Raw genomic sequence first — 27,488 nt, forward strand, 5'->3', positions numbered from 1 at the left:
GTGCCCCAGCTTCCTCCCCAAACTCAGGAGCTAAAAGAGGACCTAGGAGGGTAGATCAGTAAAAGTTCCTTGGAGGCGAGGGGCACTGAAGCCCAATGCCAGCTTTTCCCTCCCCACGCAGGAGCAGCTTCCGGACCTGAACACCCACTTCCGCTCACAGAGCTTCCACACATCCATGTATGCATCATCCTGGTTCCTCACACTTTTCCTTACCACCTTCCCCCTGCCTGTTGCCACCCGGGTCTTTGACATCTTTATGTACGAGGTGAGTGCCCCACAGGCACCCCTGCCCACTCCACTCTGCATATGGAGGGAATCACATCCCACCCCAAAAAACAAAGCATGACCAACCAACAGGAGAAAGGAAGGGTTAGAATGCAGGGGGGTCTGAGCATCCTGGTGGGAGGACAGGAAGGTGACTGGTGGGGGCTCACTGACGGGAGGACAGGAAGGTGACTGGTGGGGGCTCACTGACGGGGGGACAGGAGGGTGACTGGTGGGGGCTCACTGACGGGAGGACAGGAAGGTGACTGGTGGGGGCTCACTGACGGGAGGACAGGATGCTCTCTGGTAGGAGGAGAGGAGGTTCATGGGGCTGTGGTTACTTTTGCAGGGACTGGAGATTGTGTTCCGAGTCGGCCTTGCCCTGCTGCAAGTCAACCAGACAGAGCTGATGCAGCTGGACATGGAGGGCATGTCCCAGGTGGGTCAGGGTGGCTGGGAAGGTGAGATGGTCTCTACTGGAGGTGACAGGCACAGGCAACCTTCCCGTATGACAAGAAGGGAAAGAGATGTGGCTAGTTGGTAGAGTGCCCACCTAGCCTGCATGAAGGCCTGGGTTCTATCCCCAGCACTACATAAACAGGCACGGTGGTCCATGGCTGTAATCCCAACCTCAGGAGGTAGAGGCTGGTGACTCTGAAGTTCAAGGCTAAGCTGAGCTTTACAAGATTCTAAGTGATGGGCTGAGCAGTGGTGGCGCACACACTTTTAATCCCAGCACCTGGGAGGCAGAGGCAGGCAGATCCCTTGAGTGTGAGGCCAGCCTGGTCTACAGAGTGAGTTCCAAGTTAGCCAGGGCTACACAGAGAAACCCTGTTGTGGGATGGGGGGAGGGGAGAGAGGACTGAAAAACAAAAGATTCTAAGTGTCAAGGAGGGCCTGGCTTCCCAATGGAAGTCACTGCTGAGCATCTGGGATCCTTTCTGTGTCCCCTCGGGCCTTCCTGAGGAGCCCCAGGCCCTGTTAGATTCAGCCCAGAGCCAGCACCCTAGCACTGGGGAGAATGGGAAGCCAGCACTCAGCTGATTTGGGGGTGGGGAAGTCCTACTCACTCTTTCCCACCCACTTTTTGTAAGTCCCCAGAGCTTGCCTGAAAAGTCACCCCTGGCTGAACTGGGAGGGAGGCTTTCAGTTTGTTTTCATCCCAGCCCTCAGCCTGTGGGGCACAGGAGGGAGCCCCTCCCTGCCTGGCCTGCCCCTGGCACAGTGTGTTGGAGCAGAAGCCCGCTTTCCCTTTGCCACAGTTTGCCCATCACACAGGCCTCTACCCGCTCCTAGCATCTTCCAGCTGGTGCTCCAGGAAAGAATGCACAAAGGCCACAGTTGTGTCTGGGAACACGGCATCCATTGTCCAAGACTGCCTGAGTGGGGCAGCTGGGTGGAGGACCAGGACCTATGACCACTGGGCTTGTCTGCCCCCTTCCTGAGCAGGATTCCCCCATACTCAGACCCCATTCATCTCAGCCCTGCCTTCATGAGGTCCCCTAGCCTAACTGTCTTAATTTTATTTATTGTTATTGTTAGTGTGGGGGTGGGGAGAGCGAGGGGGGCTCGTGGCACTTGCTCTGAGCACAGTACTCACAATTCAATTCTCTCCTTCCGCTCTGGGTTCTGGGGCGCAGACTCTTCTTTCTCTCCACTGTTGGTTCCAAGAATGGAACTCAGGTCAGGCCTGGCTGGCAAATGCCTTACTGGCCGAGCTGATCCCCACTCGCAATCCGCAGTCCGGGGCCTGGTTTTCTCAAGCTTCCCCCTAAAGGCAGGCTGGGAGGGCAGGCCTCCCCCTCTTCCCCAGCTGTTCCTTCTCACACAGCCGTTCATTTGCACCACAAATGCTGGCTGAGTAGCCAAGGACAACAGCCTGGGTGCCGACAAGGAGAAGCCCTAGGCACTAACAGGATACAGTGACAGCTTGGGCAGACCTTGGTGGTCAGGACCCATGTGACAGTTACTCCCTGTGTCCCCCACAGTACTTCCAGAGAGTGATCCCCCACCAGTTTGACAGCTGCCCGGACAAGCTGGTCCTCAAGGCTTACCAGGTCAAGTACAACCCTAAAAAGATGAAGAGGTCAGTGCCCGGGAATGGAGATCCAGCGAGGGACGCCCTCCCCAACTCCGGGAAGGCGGAACTGTGACCGTGTGCCCCGTCCCTACAGGCTGGAGAAGGAGTACGCAGCTATGAAGAGTAAGGAGATGGAAGAGCAGATCGAGATCAAAGTGAGTGCCAGAGGCATGGGGGAGGGGGCGAAGACGGGCGCCAGCGAGGCTTTCCCTCGCAAGTCCAGAGATGGCCGCTAGAGGGCAGTCCTATCCAGCGCATGGGTGGACGGGGCTGGCCTGGGCAGACGACAGGCTTTGGATGACCTTTGCCCACATGACCCTTCCTTCACCTGCCAGCCCAGAGTGGGAGCCCGTACCCCAACCGCCGTTTCCTCAGCTGGCCACACAACAGTAAACAAGACAATCAAAGATCCTAGCCTTCATGTCCCAGAACCTCCATGTCATGGGGCAACAGTCAATAAATCACTGAAATAGTGTGGACTCCACAGTGTTCAGGGTTTGGTCATATACAAGAGAGCCAGACACACCCGGGAGACTCTCCAGGTGTAAGAGTCTAGTGCAAAGGGCCTAGGGTAGCAGTGATGCACCTGGTGGGCAGAACAGTCACAGGCTGGAGGGGCAGGGGAGCCTTTGAGATTGGAGCTAAGAGGAGAAAGGCTCACGCAGGCAGGATGTGTAGGCTCGGGTTTGGGTGCCCACAGAGAGTCCTAATTGCATTCCTAACTGGCCTGCCAGCCCATCAGAGTCCCGTTTCTTCAGTGCACAAAAACGTCTGAGCCCAAATTCACCTCTTGATGGCCTCTGCCTCTTTGTGTGATTTTTTTTTTTAAGCTGTTCACCCAACAAACACTGATTGAAACAAAGATGAGACCTGGTCTTAAATGACAAAGACCTGGCTTCCCAGATAAAGGCACTTTTTAAAAATTGTTTGATTGTCTTTCTTTTTTTTAAAGATTTATTTATTATTATATATACAGAGCTCTGCCTGCATGTATACCTCAAGCCAGAAGAGGGCACCAGATCTCATTATAGATGGTTGTGAGCCACCATGTGGTTGCTAGGAATTGAACTCAGGACATTTGGAAGAGCCGACAGTGCTCTTAACCTCTGAGCCATCTCTCCAGCCCCCTTCATTTTTAACCTTAGCCAAAACTGCTAAGGAGCAATGAGTTTGCTTACTTATTATGACAAGGTCTTTCTGTATACTACAAACTGCTCCAATCTGCCTCAGTCTCCTGAGTACTGTACTTACAGGTATGCGTGCCACCATACTCAGCATGGGGGTTGGGGTTGGGGAGGGTTGGGGGGGAGCACACACACAACTGAGACAGGGTCTCATATAAAGCAGGTATATGTGACCTGAAACCTGCTTTGTAGGCAAGAGTGACGTTGAACTCCTGATCCTCTTGCCTCCCCCTTGTGAATACTCAGATTGGAGGCTTGTGACATCACACCCAGTTGTCTTGTTTTTTATTAAGATTTATTTATTTATGTATACAGTGCTCTGCCTGCATGTACACCTGCAGGCCAGAAGAGGGCACCAGATCTCATTATAGATGGTGATGAGCCACCATGTGCTTGCTGGGAATTGAACTCTGAACCTCTGAAAGAACAGACAGTGCTCTTAACCTCAGCCATCTCTCCAGCCCACACCCAGTTTATATGGTGCTGGTGATTGAAACCAGGGCTTTAGGCATGCTGGCAACTGAGCTACAGTCCCAAACTTCCACTCCTGATATTTGGAAACCATTACCAATATATAGCCCTATATTCTCCTAGTTCATCTGCCTCCCTTTTTTCCATTTGAGGTAATCAGGAAAGCTAAGGCTCACCAGCCAGGCCCATCCAAGGTCCTCTGCAGGTGGTGGTGCCGGGTGCCCTGACCAGCTGAGTTCAGACTGGACAGAGCAATCCAGGGGTTACAGGCCAGGATCAAAAGACCTAATCCTCCTTGTCCTTAAACAGTTCTGATCCAGCCTTGCTGGGAAGCTCGGCTGAGGCTCCACTCCTCTCTGACTCGGTTTCCTTACATATGATGTGAGTTAGTGACCGTCAGATCCATGATTTGCTTCAGTTGTTTTCTAGGTGTTTCTATTACCTTGTCTCCCTGAGAAGCAACCTAGATGATGTTCTGTGTAACCCACAGCAAGGATGCTAGTTTCGTTTCTGCTGCTGTGATAAAAATACTCTGACCAGCTGAGGGAGTCTGCAGAAATGGCCTAGCAGTTAAGAGCTTTGGCTGCTCTTCCAGAGGACCTGTGTTCACAGCTATCTGTTCCCAACTGTCTTTCTCAGGAGATCTGATGCCCTCTCCTGGCCTCTATAGGTGCTCCATGCACATAAGATTAAAATAATTTTTCTTGTTGTTTTAAGGCTTTTAAACTGAAGAAATGACTTATTTTAGCAACAATTCCAGATTCTAGTCCATTACTACATCACATCCAGTCAGGAACGAAGAGATGCTTGCATGTCAGAATACTCGGTTGCTTGTGCTCAGTTCTGTTTCTCCACTCCTGCAGTTCAGGATTCCCAGCCTGGGGAATGGTGCTTCCCACAGTGGACTGTCTCCTCCCATAGTAATGAAGGCAGTAAAAACAATTCCCTAGCCTGGAGGTGGTGGTGCACACCTCCACAGAGACAGAAGGATCTCTGTGAGTTTGAGACCAGCCTGGTCTACAAAGCAAGGTCCAGGAAAACCAAGGTCTTGAAAAAACAAAAGAAAGGAAGAAAGAAAAGAAAGAAAAAAAATCCCTACAGATATGTCCACAGGCCAACCCAAAGTAGACAATCCTTCATTAAGACTCTCTTCCCCCTAGGCAGAAGAGATGTCTCAGAGGTTAAGAGCACAGCCCTCTTCCAAAGGTCCTGAGTTCAGTGCCCAGCAACCACATGGTGGCTAAGAGCCATCTATAATGAGATCTGCTGCCCTCTTCTGGCCTGCAGGCAGACATGTGGGCAGAATATTATATAAATAATAAATAAATAAATCTTAAAAAAAAAAAAAAGACTCTCTTCCCAGTCAGTCATGGTGGAGGATGCCTTTGATCCCAGCATTCAGGGGGCAGGCAGATCTCTGTAAGTTCAAGGCCATCCTAGTCTACCAAGCAAGTCCAAGACAGCCAAGTCTCCACAGAGAAACTCTGTCTCAAACAACCCAGGTGATTCTAGGTTGTGTCAAGTTGACAACTAAAACCACCCCTCACAGCCAGGTAGGACTGTCAGTCATCTGCTAATGCAAATGATGTCTTCATAATCAAGAGGCTGAAGAGTCTAGCTACAACACATCTGCATACATCGCCAGCTTCCTGCAGGGGCCTGAGGGAACCTAAACCCACAGATATTTGCCCTAAATTCCTCATCACAGAACAGAAGGCAGAGCCAAGCATGGGGTGGCACACTTCTGTAAACTCCTACCCAGGAGGCAGGAGGATCAGGGTTCAAAGCTGACTACACTCTGCCACAAGACTATATAGAGCAGGAAAATAATAATAAAGACTGTGTCTCCAAAGGATTTGAAAAGTGGTGGAGAGGTTGCTGAGTATTCAGGAAGCCCTGGGTTCTGTCAACCCCTAGCATCACACCACATACACACAGCACCATACCACACACCTGCCATCTCAGTTCTCAGGAGGTAGAAGCAGCAGCATCAAGGAGTCAACGGCATCCTTGGCTACACAGCAAGTTCTAAGCCAGCCTGGATAGATGAGATCCCGTCTCAGAGAGAAAGTATGATTAAAGCAAAGGCCAGCTACATGTTCAATGTAGGAGGCCTAAATTCTGAGAGGGGTTTGTTCCTGAGAGTCTACCTGGGCTCAGTGGCTGCTGGGAGCAAAGCAAAAAGAGGTCAGGACTGCCTGGCATTGGCTTCCCTGCAAACACAGAGGCCCTGCCCTGGAAAGACAGACTTCCTGATACACTATAAATGACAAGAAAACATGCCATGAAAGCTCTCTTCCTTGTTTCAACTGAAGGTCTTTCTATTTTTAAATCATTTTGGGCCAGGCAATGGTGGCATACACCTTTAATCCCAGCACTTGAGAGGTAGGCAGATCTGAGTTTAAGGCCAGCTTGCTTTACAAAACAAGTTCCTGGACATTCAGGGCTACACAGATAAACCCTGTATTGAAAAACCAAAGAATAGGCCAGGTGTGGTGGTGCACGCCTTTAATCTGAGCACTTGGGAGGCAGAGGCAGGTGGATCACTGTGAGTTCGAGGCCAGGCGGGCCTACAAAGCCAGTCCAGAACAGCAAAGGATACATAAAGAAACCCTATCTTGAAAAACCAAAGAATAAAAAAAAATGGTGAAAAAAAAATCATTTTGAGAGAGAACCTCATGTAAACCAGGCTGGCCTCCAATTTACCCCAAGAATGACACTGATTTTATGATCCTCCTGCCTCTGCCTCTCAAGTGCTGGGATTACAGGCATGTGCCATCAAGCCAGGTTTTTGCAAGCCAAGAGTTTTCATGTATGCTAAGAAAGCACTCTGTCAACTGAACCACATTCCTAGCAACAAAACAGTTTTATTTTAACATTTGAATTTATTTTATTTTGTGTATGTATGTGGGTGAGTGTGCAATAACATGCATATGTCAGAGGACAACTTGTGGGAATCCTGAGCATCTAACTCAGGTCACCAGGCTTGCAGCCAGCACCTTCATCCAGTGAGCCATCTGGAAAGTCCTCATTCGTTTTGAATGAACCATCTAGACAGAATTGTGCCTCATTTCCTGACTTTTCTGGCCCAGAACATAAGGTCCCTCAGGGGACCTTCCTTGACCTCTGCAGTTGGCCTATGGGGATTAAGTGCCTGTATGTTTGAGTGGGATCTGGAGTGTTCTTCCTCTTCCCCTTCCTCTGCAGAGGCTTCGAACAGAGAACCGGCTGCTCAAACAGCGGATTGAGACCCTAGAGAAGGTGAGGAGTGTGGGTACCAGCTACTGGGCTCCCAATCTCCAGATTTCAAAACATCCAGCAGCTATTAAGGCCAGGCCTATTGTTCTGTTCTGAACCAGCTGATTTAAGACTGTGTAGGGCCAGATGTGGTGGCGCATGCCTGTAATCCCGGCACTCAGGGAGGCAGAGGCAAGCAGATCTCTGTGAGTTCGAGGCCAGCCTGGTCTACAGAGAGAGTTCCAAGACAGCCAAGGCTACCCAGAAAAACTCTGTCTCGAAAAACCAAAAGCCTGGCGGGGCAGGCATAGTGGTTGTACTCTTGTAATTTCAGCACTCAGAAGGTGGAGGCAGGAGGATGAAGAGTTCAAGGCCAACTAGCCTGGGCTACATGAGACCCTGTCTGAATAAAATATAGGGTGCCCTCTTCTTCAAATTCTCCTAACCCCACTGAGATTTGTGCTGCCCTGTTACTGGGGCTTCTTGGGAGACTCATCGCACCCTGGATCCTGAGCCCCTAGGGTTACGGTTAAATTACAGCTCAGTGGATGGCAATCACAAAGTGCATGGGCTGGGGAATGAGCTCCATCACTGGGCCACAAGGAAGCGCAACCTATAATTTGTAAGTCTCGTCCTAGAAAAAGGAAGGGAGACCAGACAGAATGGCGGAGAGGGGGTGGCCCCACCACTGGAGGTGGAGAGGCATGGACTTGACCTTGGGCCCTACTAGGTGGTTTGGGTAACTCAGTATGACTCTGGGCCCCACTTCCTGTTTCTTAGGACTCCTCATTTGACTATTCACTGACCACAAGGAGATAGTGGGTCATGGACAGGATGTTAATTACCACACCAAAAGCCTCAATTCTTGTTTTCTCTCAAGATTAAAATGCACCCTTGTCCCAGCCCTCTCTGGGATCTCCTCTTCACACGCGGTGAAGAGACATTGCTGCTGCTGAGTTTTTTCAGCCCAGTGAACCCCAACCTCCCCACTCACATGAACTCCCCTCCAGGACGGAGCTGGCTCTGGCTTTGGTCTTTCTCCGGGTCCTCTTCTGCTGGTTCTCTGGTCTTCGCTCCTCTATCCCCTGCTTCTAGAGGTAGCCCACTGCATTAGTGACAAGTGGTTCTTGTCTGTCTCTCCCCATCTCCTGTCCCCTGCCTTCTGCTCTGCCTCCTTCCCCTGTTGCTGGGAACCCCCTTCGCCTGGTAGGAGAGCGCGGCCTTGGCTGATAGGTTAATCCAGGTACTGTAGCTTTTCCATATACCTCTGCACTCTCCATCCCAGGCCCTTCCCAGGTCCCTGCACAAGACAGCCAGTAACCGCCTCTTTCCTGGCCACTGCCATTCTGGGGGCAAGGGGGCAGGCCTGGCAACTTGCATGGAGGGGCAGCTTCCAGGGAGACCAATGCTTGAGGGAGGGGGCATGTGAGCTGGAGGCAAACACCAGGATGGGAGGTGTTTATGGGAGTGAGTTTAGGAGAAAGCTAACACTCAGAATAGACAGCAGGCTTCCTCCACCAAGGGGCAAAAGATGCCACCCCAATAGGGCTCAGGACCTTAAGAGCATCTGGTTTTAGGTCCTGACACATGTGTTGTGCTAAGCTTACACAAACATGCTCACACACAGGCATGCATGCATGCAGGCACACATACAACCTCTGACTCCTCTCTGCTTCTGCCTGCCCCCATCACCATCTCTCACTCACCTGCTGCTACTGCTGCTGCTGCTGCTGCTGCTACTGCTGCTACTGCTACTACTTCATTCTTGGATGGCTTTTCTAGAAGCTTCTGCACAGCACCCAGTGGCTCCGAGCCTGGAATGGGGGACAGGGAGTATCAACTTGGGTGGGAGAGAGGATGTGGGTGGAGGAAGTGGGCCCCAGGAAAAGGTATATTGCACCTGCCAGAAGCCTTTGGCTCTGGATAACAGTCTTTCTCTTTACTTGGGACAGAGGCAAACAGCCAGAATTGGGGAAGGAGCCCAAGCCTGGGAGTTGGGGGCATTTGTCACTTAAGTCCGATAACACCTCCGGAATGTCCATTACTCCCAGGATCCTTCAGGTGGCCTATCCTTCACTGTCTCCACCCCCCACATCCTGAGGCCTGCTGTGGGCACCCCATCCCAGGCTCTGAGCACTAAAGGCCATGCCTGTCTCACTTACCCGTCTCTCATCCTCTCTGAGCCTCCCAGAGGCCAGTCCTGGGACCAAAGCATATGGTCACAATGGTCACGGTACCCTTCCTACTCCCATCCTCACTGTGCTCAGGGGCAGGTGACACGGGCACAGGAGGCTGAGGAGAACTATGTCATCAAACGAGAGTTGGCAGTGGTGAGACAACAATGTAGCTCAACTGCGGAAGACCTTCAGAAGGCACAGAGTACCATTCGGCAGCTGCAGGAACAGCAGGTACCAGGTGGTGGGTGGAACTGGCTGGCAGGACCACACCTCCCACAAGCCTATGTGCCACCCTTACCCGCTGGCCCTCAGAGCTTAGATCTATAAGGTGGGTGAGGGTACCCAGAGGCTAGTGTAGATTTGATGCCCCTCACAGCCAGCCAGCTACCCCTAGACTCCAGGGGACATCCTAAGATTTCCAATTCCCACCCTGAGATGGGTGTATCTTGTCTTAGGGTTCCTCTGAGAGACAGAGAACCTCTGGGTACCCACTATGGGGATATGAAGAGGTAGGTAGGGTCCAGAGCTAGTATCCTCAGGCTCAAGAGCAGTACTTAAGAAAAATGAGGTATCCCAGGAGAGGGGCACCTCAAGATGCCTGAAGCCATCTTGACCCAGGAAGTGCTACTGGCTCAAAGACTCAGAGTTCCTGACAGCACAGAAGTCATGGAATAGGGGGCTGTGGCTGGGGTGCCTGCCAAGGCTAGGTCAGAGTGCTTCCCTAGAAAAAATGCCCTGCCAGGCCACCAGAGCAGACAGAGGAAGGGACTCAGTTTCCACCCAGAAGCCCAAAGAGAACTTTCTTCCCACCTATCCTTCCCTGTGTTGAATTGGGGCCTGAGGGTGGTGGGTAGAGGCCCCAACCCTGCCCCTGGTCCCTAACCACACCCATGCATGTGTGATTCCACAACTGACCACACTGCAGGAGCTCATGCCTCACCCCCAGCCCATGGTCCTGGGTCTAAGTCATGAAGATTTTCAGAAGGCCTCCACAAGGCATGGGAAGCCCCATTCCCAGCACTCCCTCTGGCCAGCCTTCCCTGAGAAGCAGCCGAGCCCATTCCATTGCCTCTTAGTGCGACGAACAAAGCATGGGTTCACCCAGGATGCCCAACAACTGGGACCCTCTTCCAGCCCAGACCCTCTGGCCTGCTAGCATGGAGGCTGTTCACCATGTAGCCATCACCACCAGGAACAAATGTACTTCTTTGCCTCCAGGAAAACCCTCGCCTCACAGAAGACTTTGTGGCCCACCTGGAGACAGAGCTGGAACAGTCACGGTTACGGGAGACAGAGACTCTGGGGGCCCTTCGAGAAATGCAGGACAAGGTTCTGGACATGGAAAAGGTATGGCTGGAGAAGGAGACAAAGGTCGTGAGTGAGTATTAGAAGATGCAAGAAGCAGGCATGGCCACATGCACCTATAATCCCAGTACTGTGGCAGAGAGGTGGGAGAATCTCTGGCTTGCTGGTCGTCAGCCTGTCTCCAGGTTCAGTGAGAGACCCTATCTGAAGGGAATAAGACTAAGTAATGAGGCAGGACACTTGACATCATCCTTTCTCTGGCCTTCTCAAGCACACATACATACACACGTGTGCATATCTCTCTCTCTCTCTCTCTCTCTCTCTCTCACACACACACACACACACACACACACACACACACACACACACACACACACACTGTATACAGAGAGAACAAGAAGAGGCAACCAGGGCCCCACCCTCATGTCAGTCAGTTCCCATGAAGAGGAAACCTGTCCATGCTTCTTTATAGCCCTTTGCCACCTAGGCACTGTCCCCGACACCACTACACTCTGCACACTGGGGTCCAGGGGTATAGAAGTTGAAGTCTCACCCCCAGAGCTCCCTACATCCTTACTGTGTGGGTTAATATACACAGCCGCACAGCCCTGCCCCAAGTCTCACTCTCAGATCACAATGTGGCAGGCTTCATAAGCCGCCTGGGTCTCCCACTGCACTGTGCATGTCTCAGCAGGGGGCTGAGGTTCCAGGATGTGGGGAAGGAGAGGTTGACAGGGGAAGACCCAGGCCTAGTAATTAGGACTGCTTACCTCCTCTTCTCTCCCATGAAGATGCCCCCAGAGACAGACTAAGGACCACACTTTCCCACCTGCAGCCCTGGAAGGGGGCAACCAGACCTCCCCAGCTGTTCTGTGAGCTGAGTCAACTCAAGCTGAGGATATGCCTCAGTTGAGAGAATGCTCACCTAGCAGATAGGAAGCCCCAGACTCCATCCCCAGTGCACACCTGTGATCCCCTCTCTGGGGAGGTGGAAGAAGAAAGATCAGCCATTGAAGGCCATCCTTAACTACATGGCAAGTCTGATTTCAGCCTGAATTACCTGAAATCATCTCTTTAAAAAGACAAAACAATAAAAACTCCCCTGAGAGCTGCTACAAGCCCTTGAATTTGAGAGCAGTCCCTCTGCCAATACCTGCTACATCTGTGTAAGGAAGGGCCTAGGCGCCTCTTAGCCCCAACAATACACCTCCTCCACACAGGAGGGAAATGTGCCCAGTCTAGACCCTGTCTTGCCTCCCACACCCAGCCCTAAACAAGAGTCAGTTAGGACCAGGCCTACCAAGGAGTATACCAAGCAGCTGGTGCGGCAGTGCCCTCACACCTGAATCACTGGGCCCTCTCCACACCAGGACACAGTACAGACTGGTTCCAGTCAGAGGTGGGGAGAGTGTGGGGCGCTGCCACCTGTCTTACAGCTCCAGCTGATACAGTTCTCAGAAGCGGTCATGGGTCCTGAAAGGGTTGGATCTTGGAGTTGAGAGACCACCTGCCCTCACCGTAGCTGCCCCGAGTGCATTGTGTAGTTAGCAGTACCATTTAACAGAAGGGCTCACAATTCAAAGGGGTTTCCCACTGACAGACCTGAGACCCATTTTGCAGAAAATAAACCCTTGCTAGGGCTACACATGAGGATCCTCTTCCCCTGGGGCTACTCCCTGCTCGCTGGGGTAGGCTATAGTCTAGGCTGTAGTCAGTCCTCTCTTCGCTCAGCTGCCCAAGGCAGAGAGATGGGAGGGCAGGCTGGAGGCCTGAGTCCAGCAGCTTACCCAGGTCCTCACTTCCTTTGTCCCTGCAGAGAAACAGCTCGCTGCCGGATGAGAACAACGTAGCCAGGCTGCAGGAGGAGCTCAAGGCCCTCAAGGTGCGGGAGAGCGAGGCGGTGGCCTCTGCAAGGGAACTGAAGCTGCAGCTGCAGGAGCTCTCGGACACCTGGCAGGTGGGGGCTATGTGGTGAGGGTGCCCCTGGCAAGATACGCCAAAAATGGCTGCTTAGCCATACCTCGGGGCTCATCAGAGACTAAGCCTGGCCTCTAGAACCTCCTCACCTTCCCTCCTTTCTAGGCCCATCTTTCCCGCGGTGGCCGCTGGAAGGAGTCCCCGCGGAAGCTGGTCCTGGGCGAGCTGCAGGACGAGCTCATGACCGTGCGTTTACGTGAGGCACAAGCCCTGGCGGACGGCCGCGAATGGCGGCAGCGTGTGGTAGAACTGGAGACGCAGGTAGGCCAGGCCTACAAGGGGACAGGGACGCCCCACCGCGGACCCTTGACCATCCCATGACCACCCACTCTTGCTGCTGCGACCTCTGGTCCTTCTTCCCAGGACAACATCCACCGCAACCTGCTGAACCGTGTGGAGGCAGAGCGCGCGGCTCTGCAGGAAAAGTTGCAGTACCTGGCCGCGCAGAACAAAGGACTCCAGACTCAGCTCAGCGAAAGCCGCCGCAAGCAGGCAGAGGCTGAGTGCAAGGTGCAGCCCCTGCCTGGGCCTCACAACCCCACCTGGGACCTTGCCACCTCCTTAACCCTCCCTCTGTCCTTCCCTCCCTTCAGAGCAAGGAAGAAGTGATGGCGGTGCGCCTTCGGGAGGCAGACAGCATGGCCGCGGTGGCGGAGATGAGGCAACGCATCGCAGAGCTGGAGATCCAGGTGAGCCCCAGGAACTGGGAGGAGGGTGGTCCCCGGGACTGGCCATGCTCTGACCACCAGTGCCCCGGCCTTACCCTCAGAGGGAGGAGGGCCGCATCCAGGGCCAGCTGAACCACTCGGATTCGTCGCAGTATATCCGTGAGCTTAAGGACCAGATTGAGGAGCTGAAGACCGAGGTAAGAGCAAGGGATGCTGGTGCAGGCAGCATGAAGCTAGAGGGAAAGGGAGGAGGGCGCCTGATGGCAGCGGTTATGTATGGGTACATCGATCTACATCTCCAGCTCACGGGTCCTCCCCGCTCTCCTCCTGCGCACCCCAGGTCCGGCTGTTGAAAGGTCCACCAACTTTCGAGGACCCACTGGCTTTCGATGGCCTGAGCCTGACAAGGCACCTGGATGAGGACTCGCTACCGTCTTCTGATGAAGAGCTGCTTGGTGTGGGTGTGGGCGTGGGTGCAGCCTTGCAGGACCCACTCTACCCCCTGTCGCCTAGGGACGCACGTTTTTTCAGAAGTCTGGACCGGCCGGCCAAGGACAGCGAAGGTAGCTCAGACAGTGATGCAGATGAGCTGGCCACGCCTTATAGCAACCAGGGCCTGGACAACTAAGGCTGGGGGCCCACTCACTGGGAGCCTGGAGGCTGCAACCACCGCTTCCCCGGGGGAGAGGGCAGCAGTCAGTGACCTCGCTGCTCGGCAGCACTAGGGAATTCTGTGTCTCTGTAGCTCCCGCCAATGGAGGGCCAGGTGGAGGAGGCAGCACAGAGGGCAGGGTCAGCTAGCAGGCCTGTCCTACATAGCAGTGTTTACCCATTCAAGACCGTACCGTCCAGGCCTTCCTGAGTTCAAGGGTTACCTGGGCCAGTTACCTGGATGGTGTCGCTCTCCTATCATGGACAAGGTCCAAAAGTGCAGAGGTCCCAGGACTTGATAAGCAGGAAGCTTTCTCCTCCCAGTCAGCTTGCCCTTGGGACAAAGGTGGCCCTGCTGGGTAGGGCCCAGGAGCTGCAAGAGGTCTAAGGAAGGTGGGGCATTGGACTGGATATTAGCACCCCAGGACAGGCTCTCTGGACACAGTGATTTTGACTAACCAGCCCCTTGCCACCGGGGACAGATGGCCAGGCTGGGCTTTTCTACCTGGTGCAGGCATCATGGCCTCTGCAGCAGAAACCAAAGTCCCCCCTAATCCTGTGTGCAGGGCCACCTGGGGTGTGAGTGGTCAATAGGAACCAGCGTAGGCCTGGGAAGTGTCTCCCCACTCTCTGGAGCTACCATAGCTGCAAAGAAGAGATCTTTCACCTAGAGCACCCATCTTGCTTGGGGAGTACTAATATCACCCATGTTGGCTGGCTGTGAAAGAGAATCCCCTCCTTGGGAGTTCTCAGCCTCGGGCCATCTATCCTTGTGTCTCTAGCCCCACTTCTGGCCAGTTTCCCAATCAGAGCTACTTCCCTTTATCTCCTTGAAGTGTTCCCGTGGTCTCTGCCCAGTCAGAGTTAAGAATGGTGCCAAAGTCCATCAGTGCTCCCCAGGCTCCTATATCCCTTACCCCCTGCATCTTGGGACCCCTAGGGGCTGACCCCCTCTCAGTGCTCCTAGAGCCTCTGGTAGAGTGGCGTCCCAAGCAATCCCTGGGTGCTTCCTGAGTGGGGTCCCCAGCTCAGTGTCCATTCCTGGTGGCCCACTCTTCAAGTGTTAAAAAAAAAAAAGCCTGGGGGCCAGGGCAGGGTACCCCTGAGGAGGACTTCTTATGTGCTCCTCATGTGCCCCTCCACACTGCCCACCACCATTTTGCACACTGCCTGTTCACACTCCATGTCTCCCAGGCAGGAAAGATGGAAAATAAAGTGTATTTACACAGTCACATGGGATGCTGTGTGGAGCAAGCCATAGTGCTGGGAAAAATCACGGCAAGAAGGTGCTGAACTCCCGTTCTTGCGTTCTGGAAGTTCAAAGATGAATGAGGTGGCGAGTTGGTATGAGAAAGGCACAGAGATGGAGAGAGGGTCTGAGCCTGGCCTGACCCCAAATGCCAGCATCAGGAAGAGCTGGGCCCAGTGGCATCCATTTAACAGAGACCCTAGGAAGCCACTGGGGTGTGGTGGCCTGCACCTGCCTCTGTCTCTGCTGTCATGGGGGTAGGTTGTGAGGGGCTGGAGTGCCAATGGCCAACCTGAGCACTACGTTAAGACACCAGGGCTGAAAAATCAAAAAAGGCTTCACAGGGTAGGCAGTGTGAGACGTTTCCCCAAGGACAAAAGCACAAAGGCCGGGTGCTGCAGGGACTAATGCATACATAGGGGAGGGGCCAGCATCTGGGGAGGAGCCAGATGCTGTCCAGGAAGAAGGAACGGGCCGGCCATGGGGGTCTGGTGAGACCAGGAAGGTATTGAGTGTGACTGCTCCAGTTGGGGTCAGAGTTTGGGCTTTAAACTGAGGGCAGTGTGAAGCCCATGGAGAAGTCTGAGAAAATAGCCTGTTGGATGGGCAATGGTGGCAGGGATCAGTAACCAGGCCAGTGCATCAAATACCTAAGTCAAGTGATGAGGACAGTAAGGAGAGGATTATCTGGGAGAAGAGCGCCCAGGGTTAGCTACAGTTTAGCAGGCCAGGGGAGAGTTTAGCCAAGAGCACTAAGACAGCTGTTTACTGCCCATTGACAGCACCTGGTACAACACTGATTCCATGTCACAATAGCTAAGTCCCCTGCAAATGCTCCCATTCCTATCACACAGATCTAACACTGATGCTGTCATTGTGACCACTGCTCCCATGGGGTCATTAATCACCCACATGCTCGTATCCCCAAGCTGGCTCCCTGAGCTGGGACCTGGCTATAAAGGAGAAGTCTTCACAGAACTTGGCCTTGAGGGTCTAGCTGTCCAGTGTCAACAGTCAGCTTTTTGCCAGATATAGTGGTGCCTTTAATCCCAGCACTTGGGAGGCAGAGGCAGGTAGATTTCTGAGTTCTAGGCCAGTCTTGTCTGCAGAGTGAGTTCTAAGACAGCCAGAGCCACACAGAGAAACTCTGTGAAGAAGAAGAAGAAGAAGAAGAAGAAGAAGAAGAAGAAGAAGAAGAAGAAGAAGAAGAAGAAGAAGAAGAAAAAGAAGAAAAAGGAAAAAGAAGAGGAGGAGGAGCACAGTGTAACACACTTATAATCCCAGCACTCAGGGAGGCAGAAGCAGGCAAATCTCTGTTCAAGGCCAGCCTAGTCTACAGAGTGAGTTCCAGGACAGGCAAGCTACACAGAGAACCTCTGTCTCTGGGGACGGGAAAAATCAGCTTTTTTTCTCTCTCTCTCTCTCTTTGATTTGTTTTGTTTTGTTTTTTGTTGTTGTTGTTGTTGTGTTTTTTTATGGTTTTTCGAGACAGGGTTTCTCTGTGTAGTCTTGGCTGTCCTGGACTCATTTTGTAGACCAGGCTGGCCTTGAACTCACAGCGATCCACCTGCCTCTGCCTCCCGAGTGCTGGGATTAAAGGCGTGTGCCACCACACCCGGCTTTCTCTCTTTGATTTGTCTCAGAGTTTGGGAACAAGGATACCTGGGGTTCCCTCCAGGCTCAGCTAAAGAAATGTCTACTTTATCACAAACCTCAGAGTCCAGAGCATGCGGCCCCCCCCCCCCCCCCCCCGCAATGGACGTAGCAGTGCCTCTCTCAGCCTGGAGTAACCTTCAAGGGGGAATGCCGTATAAGGGCATGTATGGAAAGAAGGAGAGAGAAAGCCTTGCCTGGGGTTAGGAGTTCCAAGGACAGGTTGAAGTCTAGGAGGTGGAAAACAGTTCTGATTGGAGGACTTAAATGAAGATGGCAACTGAGAATCCATAGCATCTGGAGTAAGAGACAGGGCAAGGATCCCCCTGAGAGCACAGTACATAGAGCGGCACGGTGTCAACTCCTGGCTCTTCTACCCTGCTGCAAGCTACAGTCAGGTCAGTCCACTGAGGCCCTACATTTGTGGACGTTCTTTGTGCAAGCCTGAGCAAGCTACTGCCTTAACACCGTAGCCTTCTTGGTGAAAGGAGCAGGACACTGTCTCAGTTTATTTTCCTTTACTTGTAATAAAATACCTTGACAAAAGCAATGTCAGGGAGAAAGGGTTTATTCTGGCTCACAATGCAGTGTACAGTCTATCACTGTGAGGACGTGAAGGCAACAGGAACTGGAAGTCATTGGTCACTTAGCCTCCAGCCAGGAAAAAAAGAGCAATGGACACACATTGCAACCCAGCTCTCTGCTTACACTGTCCAGGGTCCCATCCAGGGACTGGTGCCACCCACAATAAACAGGTGGGTGTTTCCACCTCAGCCCAAGCAAGTTAACCCCCACAGGCTTGCCAAGAGGCCCGTCCTTTGGGTGATTTCTACACGTGTCAACCGGACACTACCCATCATGGAAAAGTAACAGATAACATCAAGGACTCCGCCATTCCTCTCTACTCAAGTTCATCCTCCAGGCTCATTTGCCAAGCACAAAAGAGAAGGGATACAAGGCAAAGGGGCTGTAGCAAGGGGTACCCAGAAAAGCAAATTACCCTACATCCAGGGTAAAAAGAGCTTTGGTGGCTTCCCAGCTCACTGACCCAGGCCTTTCTGAACCTAACGTTTTCATTGGAAGTGAAATCGGAAAAAGCACAAGACCGTTGTAGGCAGTCTTGCCAGCCCCTTTTCTGTAGAAAAGTCACACCGTTCAGCCAGAACTCCAACTTGCTCAGGCATAACCACGGGTGTGGGTGTAGCCCGCCGCTTGGAACTACCTGTGTGGCCCTCTCCCAGGTCCCAAGGTGGCAGGGTGCACAGGGGCCAGCATTCCCAGTTATTCAGCATGTGAGCTATGTACATTGTCCACTGAACATAGGACGTGGCTTAGGCCAAAGAGGAGAAGCACAAATGGAAGGCCTAGGCATAGGTGTGGGTGGGTAAGCCAAGGAAAGAGAGGGGCACAGCCTGGGCCTAAAGACACAGCTCTAGAGGTAAAAACAAATCCGTCTAGGTGTCACCAGAAGTAGGAGCGGAGACTAAGACAAAAGATGTGTAACCGGAAGAGTGGCTTCTACAACGGTATGTGTGTATAGTAGGGGCTGGGATGTGGCTCAATGAAAAGTCTCCACTTCCACTACAGTCCAATCACCCTGTGGGGAAGCCACATCATCTGGGGAGAAGCTGGTGACCGAAGTGATACTGGCACGTGACTCGTCCAGGGGAGACAGCAATTCGGCCCAGCGGCCCAATTCAGCATCGCTGAGCGGAGCCCGGGATCCGCCCGAGACGCCACCACCCCCAGCGCCCCCTGAACCACCTTCATTGCCTGCAGCTGCACCTTCTGCGGCCGCCAGCAGCAGCGTCCGGCTCAGCAGGTGCTGCACGACGCTCGCCTGCAGCGCCCCCAGCGGTAGCTCGCCTAGGCGAGCGGACTTTGGGCTTCGCGAGGATGTTCCTCCGCAGGCTGCAGCAGTCGCCTTCCCACCGTCAGAGCTCGGACTCGGCTCTGGCTCTACATCCAGAGATCCAGGGGTGGGGGCCACCGACTCTGGTCCTTCAGCTTCGTAGATGGTGCACAGTCCGTCAGAGGAGCCCGGGCCGGCAGCAGGAGGCCACGGCAAGGGAACTCCTATAAGATGAAAAGTGGGGACCAGCTCCAGGGGCTCAGCCGGTAAGAGCGCTTGCAAATAAGCCTGACAAATGGCGTTTGATCTCTTGAACCTACATAGTGAAAGAGGGAACTTCACCACCCCACCCCACCCCCGACCACGCTCTGTGACACAGGAGCCCGCACAAACATTCAAACAAGCAAGTGAATAAAACTCAGGATGTGGGTGGAAAAAAAACTAAAAACAAATTAGGGACCAGCAGGGTGCAGAGAGAGATGGCTCAGTGGTTAAAAATACTAGCTGCTCTTTCAGAAGACCTAGGTTTGATTCTCCTGCACCCTCGTGGCTGCTCTCAACCGTCTATAAATCCACTCCAGGTGTTCTGACAAACTGCTAGCTTCTGTGGCGCTACCTACATGATACACAAACATACTTGCAGGCAAAGCACTAATACACATAGAATAAAATAACAAAAATAATCAGTGCTGGAAATACGGTTCAGGAAATAACTATGGCACTTGCCACTAAACCTCAAGACCTGAGAGTTTAACCCACAGGTAAGGAGAGAACTGAATTCTCTAAGTTGGATGACTTCCACAAGTGCACCAAAGGCATGCATGCCCACCAAGAGATACAAACACATAAAAATAAATAAATAAATAAATAAATAAATAAACGTGATTTTCAAGAGGCGGGGCTGGAAAGATGACTTGGAGGTAAAGAGTAAGTACAGCTCTTGCAAGGCCCTGAGTTCAGTTCTCAAAACCTATTTCAGCCACCTGTGACTCAGAGGACTCACACACGTAGCATACTTTCACACACACATACATATAAATTTAAAAATCGTTATAAAAAAAAAAGAAGATTGAGAAGCTGCCTTTAATCCCAGCACTCAGGAGGCAGAGGCAGGCAGATCCCGGTAAGTTGGAGGCCAGCCTGGTCTACAAAGTGAGTCCGGGACAGCCAGAGAGAGCTGTTACACAGAGAAACCCTGTCTCGAAAACGAGAGAGAGAGAGAGAGAGAGAGAGAGAGAGAGAGAGAGAGAGAGAGAGAGAGAAACAGACAGAGGCAGAGACACAGATTGAGAAATGAGTAAAAACATGCTTGCACCCCTGCTTGGCCACCTGAGTTCCACCCCCATAACTCACACGGTGGAAAGAGAATTTACACCACAGGTTGTCCTCTCACTTTGCAGCGCATGCACATAAACACAATAAATAAAATGGAAGAGAGAGAGAGAGGGGAAAAAAAAAAAAAGACCAGATGCGGGACTTGACAACTCCTTGGGAAGCTCCACCCCCGAGCCTGGAATCCCTGTCCCCGCATCGTTACCTGGAGCACCGCGCACTGCTAGGGCAGAACCCCGACTCCAGGAGGCCGGATGGCAGGCGGCTAGCTCCGCGTCCGCGGCGGGGGAGACGGTTGCGCAGCCATCGGGCCCGCTGTCGTAGCCGCGGAGCTCCTCCGGTGTGCTCGTGGCGCTGCTGCTGTGGCCTGCCAGGTCCGGGCCGCTCAGCGTGCTGGATGGGCTTCGCGAGGGTGGCGGCGGCGGGGCAGGGGCCAGCGCCAGGGTCAGCCGTGGACCTGAGATCGGCACATCGGGACCCGGGGTCGGGGGTCGACGAGGGGCTTGCAGTGGGGGTGAGGCGGGAGGAGAAGGAGGTTGAACAAGGGGCGAGGTCAGGCCAGAAGGGGCCAGCGGAGGGGGCGTGGTCGGAGGAGAAGGCGGGGTCTGTAGAGTAGGCAAAGCCAAGAGCGGAATCTGTAGGGGAGGTGCGGCCGTGGCCAGTGGGGAGGTGGGAGCCTGCAGAGGGGGCAAGGCCAGAGAAGGTGGGGTCTGCGGAGGCGGGGAGGTCAGAGAAGGAGGCAAAGCCAAGGCGGGGATCGGTGGAGGACCAGTGGCTGTTTCCTGGGGGCATGCAGAAGAAACTGGCAGAGCGGGCAGGGCCAGGGAAGGAGGGTCCTGCGCAGGGGCCGTGGTCAGGGGTGGAGTGGGTGAGTCTGGTGAAGGCGAGGCTTCTGGAGGGGGAGTTGCCAAGGGAGACGAAGGTGAAGGTGAGGGAGAAAGAGGGCCCTCCGGAGGAGGTGAGGCCGGCGGAGAGAGGAGAGCGGGCAGAGGAGGTGAGGCAGGGGGCGAGGAAAGAGGCAAAGGGTGTGTAGCAAGAGAAGGTGCCGGCAAAGGAGGCGAGGGGAGAGAGTGTGCCTGCATAGGGGGTGTAGGAAAGGAGGAAGGCGAGGCCTGTAGAGGCGGTGAGCCCACAGAGAGTGGGGCAGATAAAGGGATCAAGGCCAAAGGAGGAGGTGTGGCCTGCTGGAGCGATGAGGCCAGTGCGGGTGGCGAGGTCAACAAAGAGACCTGTAAAGTCAGAGGAGGCGTGACCACAGAAGAGGGAGAGACGTGCCGAGGTGAGGAGGTGGAGGCAGAGGAAGAAACTGGAGGAGAAACTGCCTGAACCGGAGGGTCTTGCAAATGGGGCGTGGTTGGATTAGAGGGTGTGGCCTGAGGAAGAGGAGGAGACACAGAAAAATTGGCCGGGAAAGGGGGCGGCGGTGTTAGAGAGGAGAGAGGGGACAGAGAGGGTGCGACAAGGGGAGTAGGCTGATTCTGCGGAGGAACTGGCAGAGAAGGAAGAACTTGTGGAGGAGGCGTGGCTAGCGGTGGAAGAGCAGGTGAGAAAGGCGTGGCCGAGAGAGTCTCCCGAGGGGACAAAGTTGAGGGAGCCTGGTTGCAGGGTTTACTCTGTGTAAGAAGTGGAAGCGATGGAGAGATTGCAGCCTTTGGTGGGGGTGAGTCAGGGGCTTCTTCAGAGCCTAGGCCTGTGGGTGGAGCTAGCAAAGGGGGCGTGGCTGGTGGAGAAGGGAGATTCTGCAGAGAAAGTGGGGAAGGTGATGGTGAGCAATTTACGGCCTGTGAATCTGACGTTGCCTGTGAAGAGGGCTGTGTCTGGAGTTGAAGAGACGCATGTAGAGGAGGAGTAGCGGGTGGAGAGGGAGGGAGCGTGACCTGCAAGGGATCATCTGGGACCCGGACAGAGGAAGCACCAGGTGGAGGGGGCGTGACTGAAGATGAGGCGCAAAGCTGGCTCTGTGCAGGGGCTCTGTCCTTCTTTGGGACTGTGGTCTGGGTTGGGTGCAGAGCTTGCTGCCCTTTCGGCTTGAGCTGCGAGGTATGCGCAGGAGCCCGGGGGGTTACCCGCGGCGAGACCCCAGAGCGAGATGGGGAGAGCTGAGGGGTAGCACTGGAAGCCAGGGAACGGGAGGCCGGCTTCTGCAGGCTGCCTCCGGCGGCAGAGCGCCTCCTGATGGCTGGGCTCAGCTGCGTGGCACTGGGTTCTACAGCACAGCTGGCAGGTTTCCTGGGTGCCTCAGTGGTCAAGGGACGCTGCCGGGCACTGGGAACTGGTCGTGGGATTCCCACCTCTGCAGTTGGGGCCCTGGACCGACGGGTGATGGCAGGAGAAGGGGCTCCTGAAGTGGGCCCTAAAGAATCTGCAGACAGAGGCAGAGGTGGGCGGATCGCTGCGAGTTCGAGGCCAGCCTGGTCTACAAAGTGAGTCCAAGACACCCAAGGCTACAAAGAGAAACTCTGTCTCAAAAGAAACAAAACACACAAACAAAGAGAATCTGCAGACGAAACGAAAGTCCAAACGGGACAGGGGTACCTTAGGGCTGGTTGCCCTCAAAGACATATCGAAAGCTCCTTGGCAACAGGTTACATACCTCTTCGCATACCAGAGCTCAGAGTGTTCCTTTTGGGCGTCTCTGGTGCTTTAGCTCTGACCGCAGGGTCCTTCGTCAGGGGTTGGGGTCCCTTCTGGACAACAGGGCCTGGTCTGGGCACAGGAGGACCAGTTGTTGGCATTCCCCGTTTCACATCTCCCCATCTGTGAACTGGAGCTGCTTGCCTTTCTGTTACCCAACCAATAATGACCTTTGCCCAGTTTGTACCCGTTATCTGCACGTGTTCCTGAGTTAAGTCGTATGCAATATTTTTCTGTATGTCTGTATAATTGTGTTCATCCCTCATGCATGCATATGTGGAGACCAGAGAGAAACACGGGCATCTAACGGGACCATTTATCTGCCTTAGTTTATATTCTGTTTTATTCGTTATTACTATGTAGACCAGGGTGGCCTCGAACTCACAGAGATCCACGTGCCTCTGGCTTGCTTCTGAGAGCTGGGATTAACAGCCAGTGCTACCACACTTGGCTATTTTTGGGGGGACAGGATCTCTCACTGAACCTGATGCTAGAAACACCAGAAACTCACCTCTTTTCTTCCCACCTCCCATTTCCTGCCTAGAGCTGAGGATACAGTGCTACATCATTAAGACTGGCTTTCATGTGGGTGCTGGAGTTTCAAACCTCATATTTGTGCAGCAAGCACCTTATCACACCGAGCCACCTTCTCAGCCCATCCATGTGGAATATCCAAAGGATCCAGATTGCTGAACTAAATAACCCTTGCTTGGGGAATTGGAGAGTTAGAAGAAGTAGCTTGTTACCTGGTGATCCCACTGCTGGCACGCCCTGGGCTAGAAATAGAACCCTGGCCAGAAGTCTTCATAGGGGCCCTCTCTCCTTTCCCGGAAGCTGGGGTCCTGGAGGCTTCAAGGGAGAAGACAAAATCAATACTACTCCTAAAAAAGAAATATCCTAAAAGGAGGAGGGAAAGTGTGCAAAGCGAAGCCGGAAGGTCACAAATGAAGCTGAGTACCTGGGCTTCGAGGACCTGCCCCAGCGCTCCGTGCTGGTGCCCCTTGAACAGCGGTCTGTGGAAGAGCCGCTTTGCTGGCCTGTGGAAAAGCCGCTTTGCTGGTCTGTGGAAGAGCTCCTTTGCCGACGCCCGCGGCTCGCTCCACAAGGGGCCTTCGCCCCATAGCTCCGTTTGCTTCCAAGACTCGAAGGGCAGCAGTGGTTACAGGGGGGGGAGGTCGAGCCGACCCAGAGGGAGGCCTAGAGTTCAGAAGGCCAGAGGGTCGTGAAGCCGGCATCCGCGGGGCAGCCCCTGACTTGACCCTATCCCTTTTATCCATACCGCACCTAATGAGGAAGACAGAAGGATCAGCATCCCAGGTCCTGAACCACACCGTAAACCATCCTGTCGCCTCCCTGGGCTTCTCCAAGCATCCCCACCCATGGGTGCCTAAACCTCAGCCTCAAGAGCGTCAATTTGCTTTCCTTCCAACCACCCCCACCAGCTCACAAACCCAGCCGCTTAGTGTTGTCCTCAAGTCCCACTGCCACCTCCATCCACCAAAGCTGAGATGCCCTGTTACACACACACACACACACACACACACACACACACACACACACACATACACACCCCACCGCTCGTCCCTGCCTTCTTACAAGAACAACATCCATGCCCCGACCCCTTGCCTCACCGAGATCCAAATGATCACTCCTGCAAACAACAGGGAACTGCCTCCGGCTTCCAGATTCAGGGGCCTCCAGAGTGCACGCCGCCGAGAGGGCTTCGCCAGCGTCCTCTCCCAGGTTCCTCAGGCACCTGCAGGGAGAAAAAAAAAAAGAGTGGCCTCTTTGCCCGCGAACGGGCTCTGGGAGACAAAGAGCTGCTTCCCGGCCCGGCCCCGACCCCTCCCCCAACCCGGTCCCCTATGCCAGCGATCAGGCCGCTCCACCTGCTCACGTCGCGCGCTCACCTCCACCTCTAAACCACCAGCCGCACCACACAGGGTTGCTCGGGGTAGGGCTGGGCAGGAGCAGCGGTGGCGGGGAGAGGCAAGAAGGCAAGGGGAGGGGGCTGCAGACGACAGTGCCTGGGGAGCCTGGCCACGGCCCCGCCCCTCGGCTGCGGGCGGGGGAGAGCCCAGGATGCGCGCGCTCGCTCTTGGTCCAGAGCCGGGAGCGTGCCGAGGGGGTTGAGAGAGAAGAGGAGGCGCGCCTCCTAGAGAGGTGCCTGTACTGCCTCCCTGTGACCACTCCGGGGACGTGAGGGGGAGGCCTTTTACAGTGGCTGTGCCCAACAACCACGGACTTAACCAGTGAGGCTCAGTGGGGAAATCCCCGAAAGACCCTCACAGTCTCAAGCGCTTGCACCTGCTCCGACACCCCTTTCTCCAGCACTTGGAGACCAACACTCTCCTGGACGGGGATAGGCTGAGCCTTGGCAACAGTAGGGCGGGATCATTGTGCCTCTGACCCACCAACCAATCCCTAACCCTGGTCCCTTTTCTTGCACTTGACGACTGCTAAGAAGACTAGATAGCCACGGAATGTCTGGGCCAGGCCACCTATTTCGTAACCTCGACTTTTCTCACAGCCCTTGCATGCATGACGCAGGTTGGTGGAGGTTGCTAGGGAATGCGAAGCCTGGGAGTTACTTTTTAATTACATTTTACTTATTTATTATGCGCGTGTCTCTGTCCGCATGCTCCAGCCACTGCACACTGGTGGAAGTCGAAGAACAACTTGTAACACTCAGTTCACTCCTACAACCCGTGGGTCCTGGGGATAGAACTCAGGTGATCGGGCTTGGTGGCAAGCGTCTTTATCCACTAAGCCACCTCACAGGCACCCAAACTCTTGGACTTAGAGGATGCACAGCAGACCCCACATTTGGGAGGAGAGAGGAAGAATAGAGGGATGAAAGAAAGGGATAGTGAAGACGCTAAGAGTGTTCTATTCGTCAGCCGAGTGTGGTGGCGCACGCCTTTAATCCCAGCACTCGGGAGGCAGAGGCAGGCGGATCGCTGTGAGTTCGAGGCCAGCCTGGTCTACAAAGTGAGATCAGGATGGCCAAGGCTACACAGAGAAACCCTGTCTCGAAAAACAAAACAAAACAAAAAAAAATGTTCTATTCAAGAGACTCCGGACAGTTGAGCAACTAAAAGATGTCACTCTAGTTGGCCAGTTCACAAACTCCATGGGGGCAGATGCGCCTTACAGGGGATCTTACCCATAGAGGATATTAAACCAATAACCCTGGTCTCCGAGGGAGGGCTCTCTGGAGTATAAAGTATTATGGGTTGCAGACCAGCACTCCAAAGAAAGAGGCGGGAGGATCATGCGTTCCAGACCAGCCTGAGCTACTTAGCAAGACTTACAGAGCCACTAACAGGTGCTAGCTAGATAAAAATAAACGAGAACTGGAAGAGCTTCCTGGAAGTTCCAGGAGGGCTAGTGAGTAACCGGACTGATGTCTGCCGGACCAGAATTAAGAGCTTTTTTTTTTTTTTTTTTTTTTTAGCTCAGTTGGCAGAGTGCTTCTGTGAGATACAAAGGACCCTGGGTTCTATGCCCAGCAACACATATTCCCAGCATGGTGGTGTACAGCTATCATTCCAGCACTTGGGGGGAGGTTGGGGGGGTGGAGACAAGAAAATCGAGTTCAACATCATCCTTAGCTACACAGTGAGAGATAATCTGAGGCCAGCCTGGGCTTCCTGAGAACCAGTCTCAGAAAACAAACAGCAACATCCAGTCAAAGTGGTACACACCTTTAATCCTAGCACTAATGAGGCAAAGGTAGGTGGATCTCGGTGAACTGGAGTCTAGCCTGGTCACCATCGTCGGTCCCAGGACAGCCAGAGCTATATAGTGAGATCCTGTCTCAAAAAAAAAAAAAAAGCAGCCAGGTGGCACGTCTTTAGTCCCAGCACTTGGGAGGCAGAGGCAAGCAGATTTCTGTGAGTTCAAGGCCAGCCTGGTCTACAAAGCATGCCCAGGACAGCCAGGACTGCAAGAGAAACCCTGTCTCAAAAAAAAAAGAAAAAAGAAAAAAGAAAAAAGGAAAGAAAAACAAAATAAAACAAAACAAACAGCAACAATTAAAAAAAAAAGTTGTCAGTTTTGTTTTAAACTACGTCTCATGATATAGCCCTGGCTGTCCTGCTGGCTATATTGACCAGGCTGGCCACCTCCAGCCCACTGCATCTGCCCTCTAAGTGCTTGGATTAAAGCTGTGCACACCACCCCTGGAAAACAAAACTAACCAAAACAAAACAGCAAAGCCCTTTTAGAACCCAGTGTAGTTCCAAAGAGACCCTGTCTCAAAAAAAACAAGCAAATGGAAAGAGGCAATTTGTGGAGCCTTGGCTGTCCTGAACTCGGAGATCCACCTTCCTCTGCCTCCCAAGGGCTGGGACTAAAGGCGTGCGCCACCACTGCCCAGCAGGAGGGGGTGTGGCAATTTTTATAATGAAAGTTAAGGGGAAACAGTCATGAATTGTTTTCCTTGAATCTCCATGACTAGGGGTAATGAAAAAACAGAGAAGGGCTGGGCAGATGGCTCAGCAGATAAGGACTTTTTTTTTTTTTTGAGACAGGGTCTCTCTGTGTAGCTACCTCCGGCTGTCCTGGACTCGCTTTGTAGACCAGGCTGGCCTCGAACTCACAGTGATCTGCCTACCTCTGCCTCCTGAGTGCTGGGATTAAAGGTGTGCGCCATCATGCCGGGCCAGATAAGGACTCTTCCAAGCCCCAGATCCTGAGTTCAATCCCCCAGGATCCATAAGGTAGAACAACTTCGAGAAGTTGTCCTCTGA

At 53.5% G+C, this 27,488-nt stretch overlaps 2 protein-coding genes and 1 long non-coding RNA gene across 5 annotated transcripts in view; 2 read left to right on the forward strand and 1 right to left on the reverse strand.

The window, feature by feature from the left end:
- EVI5L (ecotropic viral integration site 5 like) overlaps positions 1 to 15,246 on the forward strand; it is a 40,024-nt gene extending 24,778 nt beyond the window's left edge. For 2 of the 3 annotated variants that reach the window (XM_084763437.1, XM_084763438.1), the window contains exons 7-20: positions 122 to 265; positions 614 to 703; positions 2,253 to 2,350; positions 2,439 to 2,499; positions 7,207 to 7,260; positions 8,447 to 8,479; positions 9,504 to 9,644; positions 10,632 to 10,760; positions 12,535 to 12,675; positions 12,801 to 12,956; positions 13,059 to 13,205; positions 13,289 to 13,384; positions 13,465 to 13,560; positions 13,704 to 15,246. In XM_084763437.1, coding sequence (XP_084619563.1) covers positions 122 to 265; positions 614 to 703; positions 2,253 to 2,350; positions 2,439 to 2,499; positions 7,207 to 7,260; positions 8,447 to 8,479; positions 9,504 to 9,644; positions 10,632 to 10,760; positions 12,535 to 12,675; positions 12,801 to 12,956; positions 13,059 to 13,205; positions 13,289 to 13,384; positions 13,465 to 13,560; positions 13,704 to 13,991 — 1,674 coding nt within the window. In that variant the 3' untranslated portion in view covers positions 13,992 to 15,246. The remainder of the gene's footprint in view (positions 1 to 121; positions 266 to 613; positions 704 to 2,252; positions 2,351 to 2,438; positions 2,500 to 7,206; positions 7,261 to 8,446; positions 8,480 to 9,503; positions 9,645 to 10,631; positions 10,761 to 12,534; positions 12,676 to 12,800; positions 12,957 to 13,058; positions 13,206 to 13,288; positions 13,385 to 13,464; positions 13,561 to 13,703) is intronic. The other variant, XM_084763439.1, reaches the window with a different exon arrangement.
- Positions 15,247 to 17,466: 2,220 nt separating this feature from the next.
- On the reverse strand, positions 17,467 to 25,582 carry PRR36 (proline rich 36). The gene is made up of 7 exons (XM_084763436.1): positions 24,645 to 25,582; positions 24,366 to 24,490; positions 23,693 to 24,018; positions 23,481 to 23,583; positions 22,694 to 22,806; positions 20,306 to 22,462; positions 17,467 to 18,992 (listed from the first exon to the last, which is right to left on the reverse strand). Exons 3-7 carry the CDS (start codon positions 24,009 to 24,011, stop codon positions 18,475 to 18,477), a joined length of 3,210 nt encoding a protein of 1,069 aa, XP_084619562.1. The 5' UTR covers positions 24,012 to 24,018; positions 24,366 to 24,490; positions 24,645 to 25,582; the 3' UTR covers positions 17,467 to 18,474.
- LOC311587027 lies at positions 21,507 to 23,412 on the forward strand. Its single transcript, XR_014775735.1, has 2 exons — positions 21,507 to 21,643; positions 23,279 to 23,412. It is a non-coding gene; the product is annotated as an uncharacterized lncRNA (long non-coding RNA).
- Positions 25,583 to 27,488: the final 1,906 nt, after the last annotated feature.

The sequence above is a fragment of the Acomys minous genome (assembly GCF_964271855.1).
Source record: "Acomys minous genome assembly, chromosome: 16".
NCBI lineage: Eukaryota > Metazoa > Chordata > Mammalia > Rodentia > Muridae > Acomys > Acomys minous.